Raw genomic sequence first — 401 nt, forward strand, 5'->3', positions numbered from 1 at the left:
AAATGCGTACATCCTCATCTGCCCTGCAACATAAAACAGAAAGTGTTCATTGAACTGTTAATAAATTTTTAGTTGGAAGTGAATGATGAAAACATCTTTACCCTCCTCGGATCCATTCTTCATCTGAATCACAAATTAGATCAGTAAGAGAAAATTCCCTTTCTTTGGCTAACTCTGATGGTCCCTCTCTCATGATCTCTGTGAAATTCAGAAACTTTGCAGAGAGCAGATCAAGATCAAAAAAGGATACAAATGGAACTGAAATTGGAGATGAGATGATACCTGAAAGATCGACACGCTTAGGGATAAGGTCACCCATCTTCCTCATGTCTGCCCATGGCCCGTCTCCAACACTTACTAAAACAATCGGCATATGAGCTGAAATGTGAGAAGAACTTCAG

At 39.7% G+C, this 401-nt stretch overlaps 1 protein-coding gene across 1 annotated transcript; it reads right to left on the reverse strand.

The window, feature by feature from the left end:
* Positions 1-6: 6 nt before the first annotated feature.
* On the reverse strand, positions 7-377 carry LOC106322348 (E3 ubiquitin-protein ligase RGLG2-like; the record flags this gene model as incomplete). The annotated part of the gene is made up of 2 exons (XM_013760407.1): positions 102-377; positions 7-23 (listed from the first exon to the last, which is right to left on the reverse strand). Coding segments are annotated over exons 1-2 (289 nt in total), but the record flags the coding sequence as incomplete, so codon positions are not given.
* Positions 378-401: the final 24 nt, after the last annotated feature.

The sequence above is a fragment of the Brassica oleracea genome, unplaced genomic scaffold (assembly GCF_000695525.1).
Source record: "Brassica oleracea var. oleracea cultivar TO1000 unplaced genomic scaffold, BOL UnpScaffold16848, whole genome shotgun sequence".
NCBI lineage: Eukaryota > Viridiplantae > Streptophyta > Magnoliopsida > Brassicales > Brassicaceae > Brassica > Brassica oleracea.